This window comes from Lichenostomus cassidix, unplaced genomic scaffold (genome assembly GCF_008360975.1).
Source record: "Lichenostomus cassidix isolate B80296 unplaced genomic scaffold, HeHo_3.0 HiC_scaffold_43, whole genome shotgun sequence".
NCBI classification, from domain to species: domain Eukaryota; kingdom Metazoa; phylum Chordata; class Aves; order Passeriformes; family Meliphagidae; genus Lichenostomus; species Lichenostomus cassidix.
This window is the reverse complement of record NW_028147635.1, coordinates 1,649,229-1,665,780: the sequence shown is the minus strand read 5'-3', so window position 1 is coordinate 1,665,780 and position 16,552 is coordinate 1,649,229. Positions and strand designations below refer to the sequence as shown.

The following is a 16,552-nucleotide window of genomic DNA, read 5'->3' as shown; positions in this document are numbered from 1 at the left end:
ACAGCAAAGTTTGCTTTGCTGAACATTTTCCAGCACATTCCCAGCTTGAAGCAGAAGGAAGAAGGAAAGGGAACCAAGTCCCTGAGGGATTCAAGGGATGATTGCGGCTGGAAGGAACTCTGCCAATGGATTACATAGCTGAAAGTCAAGTGGAACAAGATCTTACATTTCACTGCCAGTCTGTCCTGGTTATAGGAGCAGGGCACCAGTTTAGCACTCTGTGGGTGTGACCAAACTAGGCATTCTACTACCCTTAAGTCATTTCTGATGAGCTGTTGATGACAGGTCGTTTGCAGGAGCTGCCCAGTGCACCCCTGATCCCTGAGGCTACCAGCTGGGTGTTAAATGAGATAAGGAAAGAGAGGCAAACCCTGCAAGGCAAGGCAGTGTTTCTGTTTCTTCACACCAACGAGTCAGCTGAGATGACTCCCTCCAGGGAAGCACCAGTACAGTCCCACCCAGCTGAGGGGTCATTTCTGCTAATGGGCCATCGTGGACTCAATGGCACCAGCACAATGGGCAGCAACAACGACTGAGACCATAAAAGACTCCCCAAATATCCCATGACTCAATGGATGACATCATTCCATTGTGAAACTGTCTCCCCAGAGGGAGGTACTGAGCATTCCCACCTGAACCTGAGTATATATTATCTGGGTTTGAGGATGTGGGACCCAACTCAAGAGATCCAGAGGAGGAGGAGCAGAACTTCCACAGGACTGCAGCCACTGCTTTAGACAAGACTGCAGCTACCACTTCAGAAGGACTGTGACCAACACTCAGACCAACAGGTTTGGTTTCCTTTTGCTTTCTCTTGGCATACAATGGGAGCATGTGGCGCTCAGCACAGGAACTATGGAACACCATGCTGTTCTTCTCCGAGGGTGCCTGGTTATACTCTGCCTTTGTGAGTTAAAGCTGTGTCATTGTATTTCTTGTAATCTCTTTAGTGGATTGTGACTCCCATTTAATCTCTCCTGGGGCAGTTTGGGGGAATCCATTTCTCCTGCCAGTTTAAACCAGCACAGCGTTTCAGAGTTTTTTTACAGTGACTATACAGCCAGTGATTTCTAGAGATGGACTGGGGCAGGAATAACCTTCAAACCCAATGAACTCACACCTTGTTTTTCCCCCCAAAACAGGATTTCCCATTGCCAAACTTGGCTGGATGGAGAAGGAGACTGTGAGGAAGAGGAAGATGCCCTGGGAGAGCCAGGCAGGTGAGGAGGAAGTCACTTCCCCTTTCCTGCTCTCTTCTCCTCCATCTCCCAGCCCAGCATTGCCCCTGGCTGCAGGACACCCCTGTTGCTGACACCATCATGCCGAGAATTGATTGGGGGGATCACCTCCCCTTCCCTCTGGCATGGAGGCAAATCCCAAATCCTCTCCTTGTCCTTCCTCCCCCAGGCAACAAGCTGACAACAGAGAGTAAGGAGGACAAAACCTCCCTGAAGAACCTCATGGATGAGGCCATTTTGAGCAACTCCATGGTGCAGGAATCCAATGGGGAGGAAAAGCCCCGGAGATCCCACATGAGGAGAGGCTCCAAACCAAGCCCAGGGTGCTGTGAGGAGAAAAGACCCACCCTGTGCCTGGGAATTGGCCAGCAATCGAGCCAGAGCTATGAGCAAATGGCCCATGAGCAGGTTCATACCAGGGAGAAGCCCTACAAGTGCTTGGAATGTGAAAAGACCTTCAGGACAAGCTCTCTCCTGATCTGCCACCAGATGATCCACACTGGGGAACGGCCATATGAGTGTGGGGAATGTGGGATGAGTTTCACCAGGAGATGCCACCTGATCCGCCACCAGATGATCCACACTGGGGAACGGCCATATGAGTGTGGGGAATGTGGGAAGAGCTTCAGTCAGAACTCCCACCTGATTCGCCACCAGATGATCCACACTGGGGAGAGGGCCTACAAGTGTCCCAAGTGTGGGAAGAGGTTTCAGACCTCCTCCAATCTCCTCCTCCATGAGCGGATTCACACAGACGAGAGGCCCTTCCGCTGCCCTCACTGCAGGAAAGGCTTCCAGCACAACTCCACCCTTATCAGGCACCGGCGCATCCACACTGGGGAGAGACCCTATGAGTGTCCTGAGTGTGGGAAGAGCTTCACCCAGAGCTCTCACTTGACCAAACACCAACGGGGCCACCAGTAAGAGAAGGCCTGCACAAGCCCCAACTGCAGCAAGAGCTTTGTCTTCTGCTCCAGCCTTATTACCGAAAGCCTCATGGTTTTACTGCTCTTTGGGAGGGGTGTTCAGTGTTCGGGAGCTATTCTGCATGATTTGCTGCTTCTGGGGTATTTGGTACAGTTTCTTTTTCCATTTTGTGTTTGAAAAGCCAAGAGGGTTCATCCAGTACCTCAAAACCACTTGATTCCACTGGAAAGTACTCAATGTTACCCCAAAATGGCTCAATCCCTGCCCAAGATGACTCAATTCCACAGCCCCTCAGGGTGGGATGACACTGGAAGGGGATTGGGTAAAGTGGGATGAAGTTCCAGAGGGGTGAGATGGGCATTAGGTGGGGCAGGATAGGTGGGATGGGAATTGGAGTGGTGGAAGGGTGGAAACAGGGCTTGGGAAGGGGGTCTTGATGTCCAGAAGGGGTGAGATGGGTTGGGGTGGGGATTGGGACTGTGGAGCAGGGTCTGGAATGAGACAGCCAAAGTTTGGGGTGATGAAGGGAGAGGAAACCTGTTCCTGAGTGGGTTTTTCGTATTATATAACAGGATTATTTCTCATGAGCCTTGGGGCAATAAAGAAAAAGGAGGTTCATCCTTTTGGTGTGGTGCTGTGTGTTGGCATTTGGGGGTTGATTTCTTGTTATTTTTGTTACTATTATTTGTTTGTATTACTTATTAGTGTTATACTTCTAAATGCCACCCATTGTTAATAGTGGCTGGATGGCAGCTCACTGGGAAGATTCCCTTCCTTCTCGCAGTGGGATTGAGCTGTATGGTCACTTCCAAGTTGCCAGTTGCTTTTAAAGATGCAAAGTCCTATTTATGGTGGTTTTGGTGTGGTTTGGAGCTGGGGAAGGGTCTCATCCCCTCCCAGAGGTGCTCTGAGCCTGCTCTGCACCACATCTGCACTTGTGGCACCTCACAGCTGCCCTGCCCTGGGGACATGGCAGGACTCCCTCCTGCCAGGGCTGAAGCTTTGCATGGCCTCTCATGACCCCTCATGTCCAAAGCTCTGTGCTGGCACTGTCCTGAGCGCCAACATCACTGCAGCCCCACGGCCTTTGCTGTCCCCCCGTGTCCATTCCCTGTCCCCGAGTCCCGCCCGGCTCTGGCAGCAGCAGGAGCCGCAGCGCAGTGGGCGCCAGCCTGGCCCAGCCGGGGCTCCCAGCAGGAGCAGCAGCAGCATTGCCAGCCCTTCCCAGCTGCTCCTGCCTTGGCTTCCCCAGGGGTTTTCCAGGGGAATTCTGGAGTAGAGCAACAATCACCCACAAACTGGTCACTGGGGTTAGGCCTTGGCCTTTCTGCTTCCTCCAACCAACCCAGGCTTCTCTGAGCATTCCAGTTCCCTGCTCAGAGCCTTTGGCTCCCTGCAATCCTGGCCCCAAGGATCTGCTCTCACGAGTCCCTGGGGAGCCTTTGGCAGTCTCTGCCCTCAGTGGCGCCCAATGATGCTCCAAGGGACTTGGAGTTTTGCTTCTGACTCCTTGAGCAGCTTCTTCAACCTTCTCTCAGTCCCTGAGGGTCACAGACTCAGCTCCACCTTGGGGTTCATTAAACTACAGAAAGCCCTCAGGAGTTCTTTGTCTGCCTTCCATCGTCTTCAAGTGTTCAGGGCTTGTACAGCTATTGGAGTCAGTTTGGTGTTCTTTTAAGGAGGAAGTTTTCAAAGTGCACCCATGACTTTTCTTTAACGTCAAGGAAATATTTTTTTTATTTTTCCGTTCCGAGAAGACATGATAGAAGCATTCCCCAAGTGACTTTGATGCTGAATGTCTCCTTAGGAGGTCTGGGCATGTAGAAGAATGAGCCCCTTGAGGGCTGACCCTGTTGGGACAACCTGCTCCTCACCCCCAACCTCACCATGGCTGACATTGCCCACCTGGCACTGACATCCCTGTTCCCTGCATCGCAAACTTGTCCCCTGAGCTCTGCAGCTGGCTGTCCCAGCCCATTGCTCCGTGTCCCACCTGCTCTCCTCAGGGCTCTGCCTGCACACAGGCCCAGGAGAAGTTTTCCTGTTTGTGAGGAAAGAATGGAAAAGCCTGAGCAGGTTTCCTAAACAACAAACCCCACTCAGGAACCACATGCTCAGTACAGGCTGCCTCTGATGATGTCACCTTTCTACCAGGGACAATGTGACCAGAAGTGATCTCTGTAAGCAGAATTCTCTGTATCTTGAAGGAGAATTCTCTGTCCCTGTCCTTTCCCTTGATCTCAGTTGCAGATGGAAGTTGCTGGTGCCATTCTCACATTTAACACCTCTTTTGAATACAAACAGATGTACCCAAGAATGTGTTAAGCAAGTGTTGCTCAATGTTAATGGAAAGCTTTTGTGTTCCCAATGGAATCACAGAGATCATTGTGACACTTTGTGGCCACATGGAACCACAGAGACCAAAGTAGTGACACTGCAGGGCCTCATAGGTGAAGGGAGACCATTGTGACTCTGTGGCACCTCATGGAGCCAAGGGGTCATTGTGACACAGTGGGGCCTCATGGAACCCAGGAGTGCATTGTGACACTGCAGAACGTCATGGAATGAAGGGGACACTGTGACACAGTGGGGCCTCGTTGGAACTCAGGAGACCATTGCTGACAGAACAGGAGCTCATGGAAAGGGGAGAGCCAGGCCCTGGGGACATGGCTGCAATGGTGATGGCTGTGAGGTCACTGCCACTGCAGCAGCCTGCTTGGCCCTCAGCTGACATTCTGGCCAGGAGTGTTGTGAGGTCACCCAGCACATCAGAGAACCAACACAACAGGAATTCCATCCTTAGGGAGAGGAGGGGTTTCACTATGTCAGGTTGCACAAAGCTCCTGTCCTTGGACAATTGCTGGGATGGGGCATCAACTTCACTGGAAAAACAGTTGATGTTTTGTGCCAATCTCATGGTAAAAAGTTCCTTCTTTATAACAAATCTAAATCCACTCTCGTTTAGTTTAAACATATTGACCTTTCTTCTGTCACTGTAAACTTTGGGAAAAAATGACACTCCATTTTCCTTGCACTTTGACCAATGTTTTTCCTTTCTCAAAACCTTGGAGAGGACTCAAAAATCTCCCTAGATGGGGTTTGGAGGCCTCATCACATAAGCAAGCTGTGCAGTTACAGAGTGGGCTGTGTAACATCATTGAGTGGCTGTATGACACCACAGAGTTGGCTGTGTGACATTACTGACTGGCTTGTGACACCACAGAGTAGGCTGTGACAGCCCACAGCAGGGTGTGATATGTGACATCATAGAGTGGTCTGTGGCATCACAGTGTGGCTGAATGACATCACACAGCAGGCTGTGAGGTCATAGAGTGGACTTGTGACACCACAGGGTGGTGATGTGACATCACAAAGGGGGCTGTGAAAACATGGAACAGCTGTGTGACATCATAGAGTAGGTTGTGACATCATGGAATGGGCTGTGACAACACAGGGCAGAATTATGTGATCATAGCAAAGGCTGTGTGACATCACTGAGGGGGCTGGAAACACAGGGTGAAGTGTGACATCACAGGATGTATGTGTGACATCACAGGAGGGCTGTGTGACATCAAAGGGTGGCTGTGTGAGGCCACTGGGGAGGTCACTCTGCCCCAGCCCCCCTCACAGTTCCCCCAGACAAGTCCAACGCTGCTCGTGCACAGCAGGGTCCCCTGTCCCCCCAGGTCCCCCCTGCCCCCCAGTGCCACAGCCTCCCCCAGAGGATGTTCCACCAGATCGACCCCCAGAGCCTGACACGGGGACAGAGGGGACAGGGCCCTGGGGGGTGGGACAAGGGGACAGAGACCCCCTGGCAGTGTCCCTGTGTCCCCAGGGTGAGAGCCTGGCCCAGGGCTCCTTCACCCTGTTATGAACAAGGTCTTGAGAGCACTTAAAAAATCCCCAGCAAGGGATCAGCAAACACCAGATTTAATATTAAGTACGACAGCACAACAAAGTTCCTTGGCAAGAGTCACTCTGCTCCTGACTGGACAGTTCAGGCACACCTAGGGAAAAAAGCAACAACAAAAGCAAGGAAATCCAGGCAATCAAACCAGAAATGAACCAAGAACTGTCCCTGTGTGTGTGTTTAGGTGGGTGTGTGACACAAAAGGACAGTGAGGGCAAGGATAAAAGGAATATGGCCTGAAAGCTTAACTGGCCTCAAACTTAACAGAACTTAACTTCTACATTAACCTTAACTTATACCTTAAACTTAACAACTTAGCAAAAGAACAACCCCTAGCAGCATTTCACTTAGCTCATATCTTATGACTGAACCTCACTTACAGGCCTAAATCACTCAGATATCCAAGGCACTTCAACACCTCCCAGAGCAGCATTTCTCCCCCATTTCCAGAGCACAGGCACACGTGTGTGCACACAGACAGACACAGGCAGTGCCAGGGAGCTGTCAGAAATTGCCCTGGAGGGCAGGGAAATGCTCACTGCGGATGCTTTTGCATCTCCCCAGCAGGCGAAGGGTTGAGCCTGGAGGAGTGGGGGGATGGGCCCAGGGTCCCTCGTTGTTCGGGGATGCCCCAAGTGCAGCAAACGGGAGAGTTCCCGGCTCGGAGAGGCCCCACTCAGAGGGAGCTCACTGCTCCAGGAGAGCTCCAAGGGGCTCCTTTTGGAGCCCTGTTGATAGGGCCCCAAAAGATGGGCTTTAGTCACAGCAATGTTTCATCCTGGCTGCACTTTGCATCAACAGCTTTCTCTGACACTGTGAGAACAGGGATGTTGTGCCACTGAGGGGAGAAAAGCAGTTCCCAAGGCTGCTCCTAAAGAAAGCAGGAGCTGGTTGGACAGCAGCAGTGCCTGGGAGCAGACAGTGTTTGTGATCAGCTGCAGAGGAGCTGAGCCCAGGGGCTGTTGGCCAAGGCTGAGGCCTAATGAGCATTTCTCAGATCCAGGGCTGCCCTGGAAAGGTGGTGGTGGGGAAAATTCACACCCTCAGTGTGCTCCCAGTTCCTCCCAGTATTTCCATGTCTGTGCTCCAAGTGCTGCTCACAGCCCTGATCCGTGGGGATGGGAATGTCCCGCTCCCTTCCCGGGGCAGTGTCACACCTGAGCCAGGTGTGCAGGGCAGGACCTTGCCCTGACCCCAAACACTGACCCCACCTGCAGGATCTGCTTCCCATCAGCCTCTTCCTCCTGATGGTTCTGGGGGGATGGTTCTGTTTGTGAGATGTGGGGACAGGAGGAGGGAAGACTTTGCAAACGCTGTCACCAGGGCAGGGCTCTTTTCATTCATGGTGACAAGTGGTAGTACTTAAGCTTTTTATTTACTGTGAGGGAGGTGCTGAAGGGCAAAACTTCTCAGGAATAAGGACATGTTGCACTTCCAAAACAAGGGGAAAAGTGTCATTCATATTTCATGGAAGGTGTTTCATTTTTAACAAATTATTTTTGCTGAAGATGTACCTAGACAGCACTGATTTAGAGCATTTTATCAGACTCCCAGAGTATCCTCACATCTGTTTTGCCACATTTCCTCTCTCTGTTTCATTGTGAATGATTTCTCCTCCCCGGGTGGCTCCTGCTTGGAGCTCTCTGCTCAGTGGAGTCCCGTTTGCTCAGCAGCCTTTGCAGCGAGTTATTCCCCAGCGTGTGGCTCTGCTGCCATCCCAAATCTGCGGTTTCACTGCCCAGCCTGACTGAGACTGGGGAGCTGCTGGGCATGGCTGGAGAATTTCCCCCAGTCCCCTTCACTCACTGCCAAAACCCTCCAGCATCATCATGTTTACATCTGCTCATTGCTTTGAAAAACACAACTTAATGCTTATTTCAGATAAAAAATCTAATTTATTGAAGATTGTTACAATTGATACATAAATACACAAATATCAAAATAAGTTAAAGATTTAAATTTATTACAGATTTCTAAAACCACACAATCAAATAATATTCAAATATCAATTTTAGTTTAACAAAACTAATTTATTACATCATAGATATAAATTATATTATATTGTATTATATTATATTATATTGTATTATATTATATTATATTATATTATATTATATTATATTATATTACATTATGAAAATCTAGCACAGACATAAAAATAAAACCAGACATAAATAAATAGAAATCTAACTATACAAACATCAAGCTACCTATCTAAATATCCATATATAATTATATGAATCTATAAATATATCCTTAAGGGATTTCAGACGCCTAATCTCCACACCCATGTCTCTTCCTCCCATGCAGTGCAGCCCTCCTAGACAGGGATAGCAGATGAACATCTGGGAAGCAAAGGGAACACTGAGTCAATATCGGGACATTTCCCTGGGCAGCAGCTGCACTTGTGTGAGAGAAGAGAAAATCTCAGAGCCTCCCCAGCAGGGTGAGAAAGAAAAAGCAGGCTGAGCCTCAGCCCCAGCCTGCCTCACCGGCCTTGTGGCCTCACCCAGGCTTTCAGGGGGCAGCAGCAGCAGCTCCCTGTTCACTGCTCTTGCTGGTGCCCTTCAGCTTCTCCCTGATGGCTCTTGTCACTCTCTGGATGTTCTCAGGGACTTTCAGGGCAGCTGTGGAAAAAGCGGAGGCTCTGGAATTGGTTCCAAGGCCTGGCAGAGCCACAGTCCTGGACCCCTCTGTGCTCCCTGCTGGCTCCCTCCATCCCCTCAGCCCTGCCATCCCCTCAGCAAACCCACAGCCCCCCCCAGTTCCTTCAGACCCCCACAGTCCATTCTGACACATCGAGTCCCCTTAGACCTGCCACCCCCCTCAGCCTGTGCCACTTCCCTGTCCCCTCAGCCCCCACCATCCCCTGCAGCTCACCCTGAACCCACAGCTCCACCATTCCCCTTTCCTCCCCCACACCCCTCAGCCCCACAGTCCCCTCAGCCCCACCAGCACCTCAAGCTCACTGTCCCTTCAGTGTCACCTCTCCTCAGCCCCCTCAGCCCCTCAGTCTCACCGTCCTTCAGCAGCTCCTCAGGGGACACCAGCTGCTCTCACTGCTCTAGGGACACCTGGGGACACCTGGAACTGCTGCTCCGCCCGGGCCGGCCGCCAGCTCGGACCCAGCACGGGAAGAGGGGACAGAGGGGACACGGGGGGAAAAGCAAAAGATGAAATAGAAAGCAGAGCAGGGAAAGAGGTTAAAAGTAAGCCTATGCCTACACAAATATTAATTCATGTACCTAAATATTAATAAAACTCCAACTATATACATTCCTTAATTTAACTATATGCATATAAAACTTACTCTAATTACATATAAATGTATCTATGAAAATCTATAAATGTAACTACAGATATATAAATTCAATCACAGCTATAACTATATTTATGTAAATGGATCTAAATCAAACTATACAGATTTTTAACTGTAAGCACATATAAACACAACTTTATAATTCTAGAAAAAAATCTACATAGGTATAAAAATGTAATTGTAAAAATCTAGAAACATAATATATACAGAGGGATCCCACCTGTCTGATCTTCACTGGCTCTCCCTTGGTCTCCGTGTCCTACGCAGGGCAGCCCTCCTGGCGAGGTAGATCAGATGGATGTCTGGGAAACAAAGAGAACACTGAGTCAATATCTGGCCTTCATGAATATTTCCCTTTGGAAGGAATTGTAGTTCTGTCAAAGATTGTAAAAGATTGCCCGAAAGGCAGACTCTCATGTGGGAATTTGAGGCCTCCTCTTTACAGAAGAGGGATCCTTCCAAGTTTTCAGAACTTCACAAGTTTTGGAGTATCCCAATAAAGCTGCAGCACCCACAGTGAAAATGGCACCCAGGAGAGCTTGAAACACACACAGTCCCAGCTCACACAAAGAACCCAGCCTTGGTCTTTCTCTGTGCTCACAGAGACACCTCGGTCCTCACTGAAATGGCTGAAGCTGATGGGTGATGTGAGCTGAGTTACAAACCAGCACTGGTCCCTGGCATCTAAAAAGTGCCCTCTGCAGTGAGCAACAGCTCCTCCAACTCGACCAGCAGCTCTGGGATGAAGAGCTGGCAGAGAAAGAGCTCCCTACGAGGCCTGCAGGCTGTACCAGCCTTGCTTGAGAATGCAGATCCAAAGTGCTCTCTCTCTCTTATTAGTTCTCACTAATCTGAGGAAATTAAATTTTGCTTTTAGCTACTGCATTTGTGTTCTGTGATTTGTCTGGCCTCAGAGGTTCTACCACCTGTATTTTTAATGTGTCTCACTACAGCTATCACCAGACCTGTACTACATTGATTTAATGCTTTCAGACACAAAGCTCAGCCTTCTACTCTGACATTTTGCTGACATATTCCACAGTTACTTCAAGAGTCACTCAGCACTGCCTCCAGAGCACTGCCACCCTGCAGCAAACCTATCCACGGACTTCAGCTGGAAACTGGGACAGCCAGCTTGGTGACAAGTGCCAGAAGGTCAGCTTTGTTCACTGCTCTCTTGCCACACCACAGGACTCAGGGTCAGTGCGGCCAGAGAAGCGTGGAGGGCAGGGCTCCACCGGGGAGGCTGTGCCAGTGCCCTGCTGGAACTCAAGGCACCAGGAAGCACCAAGCCTGCAGACAAGAACTCAACTCCTCTGATCTCCCTTCCTGCCACAGGCAGGCTCACAGCAGCCATCTCAGACCTCTCCCAACCAATGTGGGCTCTCTCCTTACCAAGCTCCTCGGGCTCCAGGGAACTGCTCCCATGGCTCACAGTGCCAGGCAAAGCTCTCTCTGCTGCAGACTTGTTCTCAGGCTCCTCTCCTGAAGACTCAGGGGCGACACCAGTGCTCCCCTTAAAAGAAAACCAGAAAGAAAGAAAACCCAAAGATCACTCACTGTTTTCTGCAGGGACACAGTAGTTCAGAGCCTGCAATATTTCTTTCTCTTGAGGAAGAAAATGCTTCTGAGAACTGGCTTGGGTGAGTTTACAGAAGACAAGAGGTCATCACACTTGGCAATACAACATGGACAATTCCAAAAAATCCCATTCCCTGCCTTGAATATGCCTCCCCTCAACAGTAAATCTAGAGGAGGCTACAGGTCTGCATATTAAATGAAATAGAGAAATCCTTTGGCAAATCTGTATAACAATATGCAAAAATGCCTGTGCCAATACAGACACTGAACATTTCAGGCAAGTCTGGAAAGAGGCAAGAGTTAAGAGAAAGTGGATTCCTAAGTCAAAGAGGGAATCTGTCAAACACAAGGACTAATGGTCCCTGATTGAATTGCACTTCAACACAGCAGAAGGCCCTGGGCTTCAAGGAGTCCTTAACCATTTCATGTGCAGCACCAACATTGTCCTTCCCTCCAATTCACAACTCACAGGGCCTCAGAACCAACACATCTGCTCCCTAAAGGCTCCAGGGCTCACTCACTTTCATCTCTTGCTCCTAACAAGGAGGTCTGGCCCCTAAAGGCAGTGGAGAAGATTGACTTCTCAAATCCAGTCCAGAAGCTGCCAAAGCTGACAAGGTTGAACGTGGGGTGACACTGAACACATGACGTGGGAACTAAGGAAGCAGTCCTGCCAGCTCCTGGCACAGGGATGTGCTCCTCCCTCCACAGCCCTGAGCACAACAGCCTCATCCAGGCTGCAGCTTTGCCAGGACTGGATGGGAACACACACATCTCTTCCCACAGGGATGTCCAAGAAGAACATGACAAAGCTCTGGAACACAGAGACCAAGACTGCCCAGTTTGCCAGTTTGCCAATTTGCTGAGGTTTTCTGAGATACACATGTGCCTGCAGGCTACAGAGAGGACCAGAAAGCTGCAGCTGCAGCACATCCCCTCACACGGCTCTGGCAGTGCCTACACACACAGCAGGGCTCACACAGCAGCAGCAGCTGCAGCCCAGCCCTTGCTCTGCCTTGGCCTTCCAACCAAAAGGAGGCAGAGCCCACAGCTGGTGCTAACAGAGGCTCCTCTCACATGCCCCTCCCTGGGCAGGACACTTTGCCTTCAGGGGCAATTCTCCAAACACTCTCCTGTTTCACACCAAGCTAAGCTTGTTAGAACCTGCAAAGCATCACCAGGAATGATGCCCCTGCACTAGGGATTCTTCCCAGGAAAAGGAGAAAGGAGCACCCAAACTTGGCCAACACCTCTCGTCCTCACTAAGGATGAGCCCCCTTTTCCTTCCCTCCTCCTTTGCAAATCTTGCTTTACCAAGCAAATCTTTCCCTGTCCATTCACAGCTCAATTCAAGAAGCCTTTCCTTCTCAGCCATGCAACAACTTTCAAAAGCTCTCAGTCCAGCCCTTTTCATCTCTTTCCAATGCAGTTACCTGAGCAAAGGGAGACCTTTCAGGTGGGGAGCGGGAAATCATCTCCTCCAGCGTCTCAAGCACCAGGTCCAGAGTCAGTGGTGGCAATTCCTCTTCCCCAGGCTCATTCCATGGCCAGCTGGAGGCTGTCCATGCTGCACAACCAGCACTGCCAGTCGGAGCATCAGGGGCTGAACTGCTCACTGTGGCTGCAAGAATCCAAACACTTGGGTCAGGCTCCAGAACAGAGCTTGGCACACAGAGCTCTACTGCTGCCTTGGATCAAACACCACAGGAAGCACACAGCAAACTCAGTGCCAGAAATGTATTCCAACTTCCCAGGGGATTGGAGGATTGATTTCTTCCTTGTAAAAAGTATTTATTCTAATTGATGTGCATGTTGGTTAAAGTATGGACTGTAAAACTGATCTACACACACACACACTAATACTTTGTAATCACGGCCTTTTCCATCTCCCCATCAGCTTGTGGATTGGGTTGCTTTGGAATTTCTCATCACAACCAAGCACAGAAAGTAGATCCCTCTTGGAAGAGTCCAGATCTGCAGACATGCAGACTAAAATTAAACTGGGATTGTATTGCAGAAAAGCAACCTTGTGGCTGAGGCTGTATTCTGCAGCTGCAACTGTTCTGGGGACACACAGAGCTCATTGAAATGCAATAAAATGCTTTGCAGGAGAGACAATCTTGAAACTCTGCAATATCCTATCAGTGTCCTAGTTTGGCTTCATTCAAGGAAAGGGGGAAGCTCACCAGACACTGAGCAGTTGTGGGCAAATGTTTTTTGCCTCAGTCTTTCTACCCTACAGAGAGGCTGTCTGGAAAACCTCTAGAACATCCTCCAAATCTGGAGGAAGGACAGGAAATCCAGACAGAGATTGTTTTTGTTCTCAAGGTCCCTCTTCCTGGTCGACTTAACAATTTCCATCTGATTCTCACTTGACATCTACCCATGACAGAGCATGGCAGAAAACTACTTCAAATGGTCTGTTGGCAGGAGCTGTTGGTAAAGCAAGGGCGGAAATTCTTTCCCTACCTGATGGGCTGAAGGCTGGCAAGTGCTGCTCTGAAGATGTGCAGCTGCTGCTCTCTGGAAGGGCCCTGGAAGTGCTCAGATGGTCAATGGGGACTGGCAGAATGGCGAACTCATGCTGGCATTTAAATTTGCGTGTGCCTGGTTCCTCCAATAAATCCCCCTGACATCCAGAGGTGGCAAACACTTGCTTGGGAGATGCTCGGCAAGCCTCAGACTCTTGAGTACCTGGACTTGTGCTGGAAGGGCCTGGAGACAACTCTGAATCCTCAGGTGAGGCAGCACTGAGGTCTTGGCATGAGGGAGCTGTGTAGCAATGAGGGAAGAAGAAAGGGAGAAACAGAAGATTGGGTCACTATTGCTCCTGGGCTTCGTTTCCCTTGGCAGCAACTGTACTTTACTCAGCAAAGAGCAAAACTCAGATCCTCCCAAGTAGGGTGAGGAAGAAAAAAATCTCCACATGTTCTGGGGCTTTGCAACAACCAACTCCCTGTTTGTCTATTTAGGTCTCACCTATTCGTTTAACCATCTGGTACAACTGTCCCCTGGCAGTTCCTTGGCAGGGACAGTCAAGAAACCCAACAGCCTGGTCATTTCCCCTCTGCTCCAAAGGGACACAAAATCTTCATAATCACAACCTTTCCTACATGCCCATTAGCTTTTGGAGTTGGCTGCTTGAGTTTCTCATCCCAACACATGAGATTCACATCTCAACCACAGAGTGGATTCATACTTGACTAGACCAGATCTTCAGGCAAACACTGAAATTCACCTGTGATATTTATGCTAAAAAGCAACCTTGTGGCTCAGGCCATATTCTGCATCTGCAATTGTTCTGCAGACACACAGCTCATTGAAATGGCACGGCCTGATGGGCACAACACACAGTCTTAAAAATCTGTGATATTCTATCACCATCCCAGTTTGGCTTCATTCAAAGACAGAGGGGAGCTCACCTAACACTGACCACTTGTCAGCAAGGATTTGTTTCCTCGCAGTTGCACCTCAGCAGAAAGACTGTGTGGAAAATGCCCAAGAGATGCACCAAATTGGAAGAAAGGACAGGAAAAGCAGACCGAGAATTCTTTTGCCTTCCAGGTTCCTTTTCCTAGTCAACCTGATACTTTTCTACCTGATTCTCACTTGACATCTACCCATGACAGAGCACTGCCAAAAAATACTTCAAACAGTCACTTGGCAGGAGCTGTTGGAAAGGCAAGGGTAGAAGTTCTTTCCCTACCTGATGGGCTGTAGGCTGGCAGGTGCTGCTCTGATGATGTGCAGCTGCTGCTCTCTGGAAGGGCCCTGGAAACGCTCGGATGGTCAATGCGAACCAGGCGAACCATGAGCTCAGGGTGGTGTTTTAGGTCCATGCGGACCAGTGGAATGGTGAGACGCTTGAGATGGAATTTGCGTCTGATGGATTCCTCTGATGAATCCCCCAGAACTCCAGAGGTGGGAACTGATTTCTTGGCAGGTGCTGGGGAAGCCTCAGAGTCTTGATCACCTGCACGTCGTCGCCTGGAAGGGCCTGGAGGCAGCTCTGCATCCTCAGGTGAGGCAGCTCTGAGGTCCTGGCGTAAGGGAGCTGAGTAGCAATGAGGGAAGAAGAAAGGAAGCAAAGGGAAGATTGGGTCACTGTTGCTCCTGGGCTTCGTTTCTCTTGGCAGCAACTGTACTTTTCTATCAGCAAAGAGAAAAGCTCAGATCCTCCCAAGTAGGGCGAGGAAGAAAAAAATCCCCACATGTTCTGTGGCTTTGCAACAACCAATTCCTTGTCTGTTTAGCTCTTGCCTATTCGTTTAACCGCCTGGGAAAACTTCCCCCTGGCAGTTCCTTGGCTGGAGGCAACTGCCAGAATCCCAACTGCCAGGTCTCTCCCCCTCTGCTCCAAAGGGACAGGAGGCTCCCTGCAGCTGGGCCTGGCCACCATCGAGCCCTCGGCACTCACACGCACTCACGGAGAGCTCCCCAAGCGTGCCCGTGGCCGGGCAAGGAGCAGCGGCAGCCACGGCGCGGGGCTGGGCCAGCTGCAGGCCGAGCGGGCCAGGCTGCTGTGAGCGCAGCCCCGGCGGGACTGTCCCGCAGCCCCCGGCAGCCCGGGGGGCACGGCACGGCACGGCACGGCACGGCACGGCACGGCACGGCACGGCACGGCACGGCACGGCTGCCTTGCCCAAGCACAGCCAGCCCCTGGGCCAGCCGGGGCAGCTGCGCTGAGCAGCCCCAGCACGGGCAGTGCCCACGGCCAAAGCCCGCGCCACCCTCGCTGCCAGCCCGGCTTACCGGCCCCGCGGAGCTGCTGCAAGCGGCTGCGCTGGCGGCTGCGCACCTCCTTGCTGCACCTCCTTGGCGCACCTCCTCGGCTGGCCTTGCTCCGGCGCTCGATGCGGAGCAGGAGGTCGGGGCGGTCGCGGCGAAAGATTGGATTCCTGAAGTGGAGCCAGCTGCCGCCCTCGCTCGCCACCTTGTGGAAGCCGTACAGGTGGAGCTGTCGCACGAAGCTGCTGAAGTGCGTGGCTTTGAAGGTGCCCGGGGCCGCCGCCGCCCCCTCGCCGCCCAGCCCGCGGGCGCCGGCCGGGCTGAGCAGCTCCCGCTCGAAGAGCGAGCGCTCGACGAGCAGCCCCCGGGCCAGGCTGTCCCAGCGCACGGAGCGGACGCGGGGGCTGTTCACCAGGTGCCACAGCTTGGCGGGGAAGGTGCGGGCGCTGAGCCCCGAGGGCAGAGGGGGCTGCTGCATGGCGGCGCCGCTCACCGACTGGGGCAACAACGCCTCAGCGCAACGGCCGCGGCGCGGGCAGGACTTGGCGGGGACGAGCGACGAGCGACACGAGCCAGAGAGGCACAGCGCGGGCACAGCGCGGGCACAGCGCGGCCGTTTCGCTCCCGGGGCGCTGGCCGGGCTCGGCGGGGCGGGCAAAGCCCCTTGCGAGGCTGCTGGCAGCAGTGGCGACCTCTCTCCCCGTGCTGCATCTCATCCCCGGGTCACCTGTGGTGACAGAAGGAAAGGACATTGCTCTGTCTTGCCTGCCGAAAGGATGAAGAGGAGACACTTGAAGACATTCTTTTTGCCTCTTTCCCAGCCAGCTGGCATGTTCTTTCTCCTCATCC

The 16,552-nt window shown here is 51.5% G+C and overlaps 1 protein-coding gene and 2 long non-coding RNA genes across 3 annotated transcripts in view; 1 reads left to right on the top strand and 2 right to left on the bottom strand.

Annotated features, from left to right (window-relative positions):
* LOC146421112 (uncharacterized) overlaps window positions 1–16,552 on the top strand; it is a 382,384-nt gene that overhangs the window by 354,594 nt on the left and 11,238 nt on the right. The window contains exons 10-11 of the mRNA XM_085047575.1: window positions 1,658–1,776; window positions 2,029–2,147. Of these exons, the coding sequence (XP_084903701.1) occupies window positions 1,658–1,776; window positions 2,029–2,147 (238 nt within the window). The remainder of the gene's footprint in view (window positions 1–1,657; window positions 1,777–2,028; window positions 2,148–16,552) is intronic.
* Window positions 8,366–9,467, bottom strand: LOC146421114 (uncharacterized). Its single transcript, XR_014848772.1, has 3 exons — window positions 9,095–9,467; window positions 8,585–8,702; window positions 8,366–8,420 (listed from the first exon to the last, which is right to left on the bottom strand). It is a non-coding gene; the product is annotated as an uncharacterized LOC146421114 (long non-coding RNA).
* LOC146421113 (uncharacterized) lies at window positions 12,413–15,210 on the bottom strand. The gene is made up of 3 exons (XR_014848800.1): window positions 14,682–15,210; window positions 13,445–13,747; window positions 12,413–12,596 (listed from the first exon to the last, which is right to left on the bottom strand). It is a non-coding gene; the product is annotated as an uncharacterized LOC146421113 (long non-coding RNA).